The sequence below is a fragment of the Hemibagrus wyckioides genome, linkage group LG02, assembly GCF_019097595.1.
Source record: "Hemibagrus wyckioides isolate EC202008001 linkage group LG02, SWU_Hwy_1.0, whole genome shotgun sequence".
NCBI classification, from domain to species: domain Eukaryota; kingdom Metazoa; phylum Chordata; class Actinopteri; order Siluriformes; family Bagridae; genus Hemibagrus; species Hemibagrus wyckioides.
The window spans coordinates 1-2,500 of NC_080711.1; the positions used below are offsets into that span (position 1 = coordinate 1).

The 2,500-nt window shown below is 41.4% G+C and overlaps 2 protein-coding genes across 3 annotated transcripts in view; both read right to left on the reverse strand.

Moving 5' to 3' along the window:
• Nucleotides 1–957: 957 nt before the first annotated feature.
• On the reverse strand, nt 958–2,488 carry LOC131368182 (ferritin, middle subunit). The gene is made up of 4 exons (XM_058414138.1): nt 2,234–2,488; nt 1,969–2,115; nt 1,580–1,705; nt 958–1,269 (listed from the first exon to the last, which is right to left on the reverse strand). The coding sequence occupies exons 1-4, from the start codon at nt 2,336–2,338 to the stop codon at nt 1,114–1,116; spliced, it is 534 nt and encodes a 177-aa protein (XP_058270121.1). The 5' UTR covers nt 2,339–2,488; the 3' UTR covers nt 958–1,113.
• The window catches only part of aldh16a1 (aldehyde dehydrogenase 16 family, member A1), a 37,259-nt gene continuing 37,087 nt past the window's right edge, over nt 2,329–2,500 (reverse strand). For both annotated transcript variants that reach the window (XM_058414130.1, XM_058414121.1), the window contains one exon: nt 2,329–2,500. This exon is cut by the window's right edge. The gene's annotated coding sequence lies outside the window, so the exon portion shown is untranslated.

A 2,500-nucleotide genomic window follows, 5' to 3' on the forward strand; every position in this document is an offset into this window, starting at 1 on the left:
TGAGGGAATGACTGTTTATACCTGCACGCTAAAACAGGAACATGTTACAGTCATGTTCCAAAACATTAAATATAACTAGAAATAGAAACTTCTGTTTTTCTAATCTAAAAATAATACTGAGGTTTTTCAGTTTTTCCCCAGTTTGTGCAAACATTGGCACATTTTATCTGTAGAACATTTCTAGAGTATTAAAATTTCTTTTAACCATACAGGTGTCAAGATAATGCACAACAATTTTCGGGAACTATTAGCAAAAAAGTCACTGAAATGGAAGCTATCTTTGGCATGTTATTACAACTTTTGACCAGAAGATGGCACTGACACAAAGAGAGTTGCACAGCCTGAGGTTATGGTTCTGAAAAACCCAGTTTTGTGTCAGGGCGGGAAGTTGTTGCTGAGATACTGCCTCAGTTCCTGTTTCGGGACCATGTCACTAATGTTTGGGAGTATCAAAAGTCTTTAGATGCATTTTGTGAGGCTCTCTCTTGATGTACCAAATTTTGGTTCTGATTGAAACACATGATCCAAGGTAATGGTAAGCAGGAAATTGCATCATAGGGTGCACTGAACTGATCTGAACCAAAGGAATGCCTGGCTTTTAGTTTTAGACACACAATTCAAAAGTTAGGACCATAAACATGCTCCCAAATTGGGCCCAAAGGTGTACTAGAGCACCGGCAGCAATTACCACAAACTTTCTGCCACAGTTCTATGTGCTGCCATTGCCACTATCCAGTAGCAGATGAGTAATAAAGGGGATGCATAACAATAGGACACCGACATACCTTTGGTGCTTGCCCCCGATTTATTAATTTAAACTATACTGGATGCATACTTTTAACTATAACCCTATATTTAAGGCTGTGACAGCTCATTTCCAGATGAAGTGTTAGTGTGTTCGATGAAACACAACCTGACCATCTCAACTGACCAAACAAAAAAAAAAAAAACACTCAGTCCAGCTCAAAAATGTTTATTCATCAGAATCAGTAGAGATTAACATTGAAGCAAGGTTCAGAGGAATCTGATTTTGACAGTTTACTCAATTCTACAGGAACACAAATCACATTTCTTATTAGTATCTGTTAATGGACACTGCACAACAGAGTTAATTTAACTCTTTCCTCCCAGGGTGTGCTTATCGAACAGGTACTCGGCCATGCGGTTGTTGGCGGCATCCATCTTGGTGAGGTTGGTGATGTGGTCACCCAGTTTCTTTATGGCCTCCACCTGCTCGTTCAGATAGTGGGACTCCAGGAAGTCACACAGCTAAAAAGAAAGATCAGATCAATTAAAAAACAAAACAAAAAAAACTCATTTAAAATAAATAAATCGACACTTAGTTAAGAGTAAATATGCAGTGATGAACTTTAGTGAGGAATTTCAGTAGAGAGAAAATGCCCTTTAAAATGTTTTTGGTTCTTCATCTGAGTCACGGACACAATTGTGTTTACGTGATCTTAAAAACACGTCCACTTCTGCTAAAGGGCACGAACACGTGAGCACCATGACTCAGCACGAGACTGCTGACTCGGGGGTGTGTGTGTGTGTGTGTGTAAAGAACATTAAACACACTCACATGAGGATCTCCTTTATCAGAAGCGAGTTTGTGCAGGTCCAGCAGAGCCTGGTTCACGGTCTTCTCCAGCTGCAGAGCACACTGCATGGCCTCCAGTCCACTGCCCCACTCATCACGCTCCGGTTTCTAGAGGAAACAGCAGTGTTAAAATAAATAAATAAATAAATAAAAAAAGCAGCAGTGTAGTGACCCGAGGCAGTAGAGTCACACCATCCTGTACAACACAAATACAGTGTTTTGCTCTGATCCAGAGAACAGAAACCACGTGATGTTTGTAATGGCTCTGATTGGACAGAAACGGATCACACCACTGCTAGATGGAATGAAGTGTAGATCTTTAAGAGATCGTTAAAGTGAACCAAGTAATGTTCCATATAAATTATTTTTACCTTGACATCCTGCAGGAAAATGCGGCCTCCTCTCTTGTTCTGAAAGGACATGAACTTGTCCGCGTGCTCGCGCTCCTCGTGACTGTTCTCTTTGAAGAAATGCGCGAAACCCTCGAGCGCGACGTCATCCCGAGAAAAGTAGAAGGCCTGTGGTAAAATAAAGTCAAATAACTGAACTATAAAGTACACCAACACCTCTCATACCCACTCAGTCTGCTGTCCACCTCCACTCCCAGCCCATTTCCACACACTCGGAGCTTCTCACCATGGAGGTGTAGGTGTAGGAGGCGTAGAGCTCCAGGTTGATCATCTTGTTAATGGCGGCCTCGCAGTCGCGGTGGAAGTTCTGACGGATCTGAGAAGTCTCCATTTCGGCTGGGTTTATCGGTTTTTTGTTTTTTATCAAAATGTACAAAAATAGAAATTTATACAAGCAAAATAAAAGCGCAGAGTGGAATATCTGAATGGGAAGAAGTTCCGTTCAATCACTGTTGAAGCAAGAACTTCTGAAAAGATTCCCGAGTCTGAAGCG

Excerpts from the sequence above, each read along its gene's own strand:
- LOC131368182 (XM_058414138.1), bottom strand. The coding sequence starts at position 2,338 with ATGGAGACTTCTCAGATCCGTCAGAACTTCCACCGCGACTGCGAGGCC. Across the intron at positions 2,116-2,233 it reads CCTACACCTACACCTCCATG|GCCTTCTACTTTTCTCGGGA; the intron begins GTGAGAAGCTCC and ends ATTTTACCACAG. Across the intron at positions 1,706-1,968 it reads TTTTCCTGCAGGATGTCAAG|AAACCGGAGCGTGATGAGTG; the intron begins GTAAAAATAATT and ends TGTTTCCTCTAG.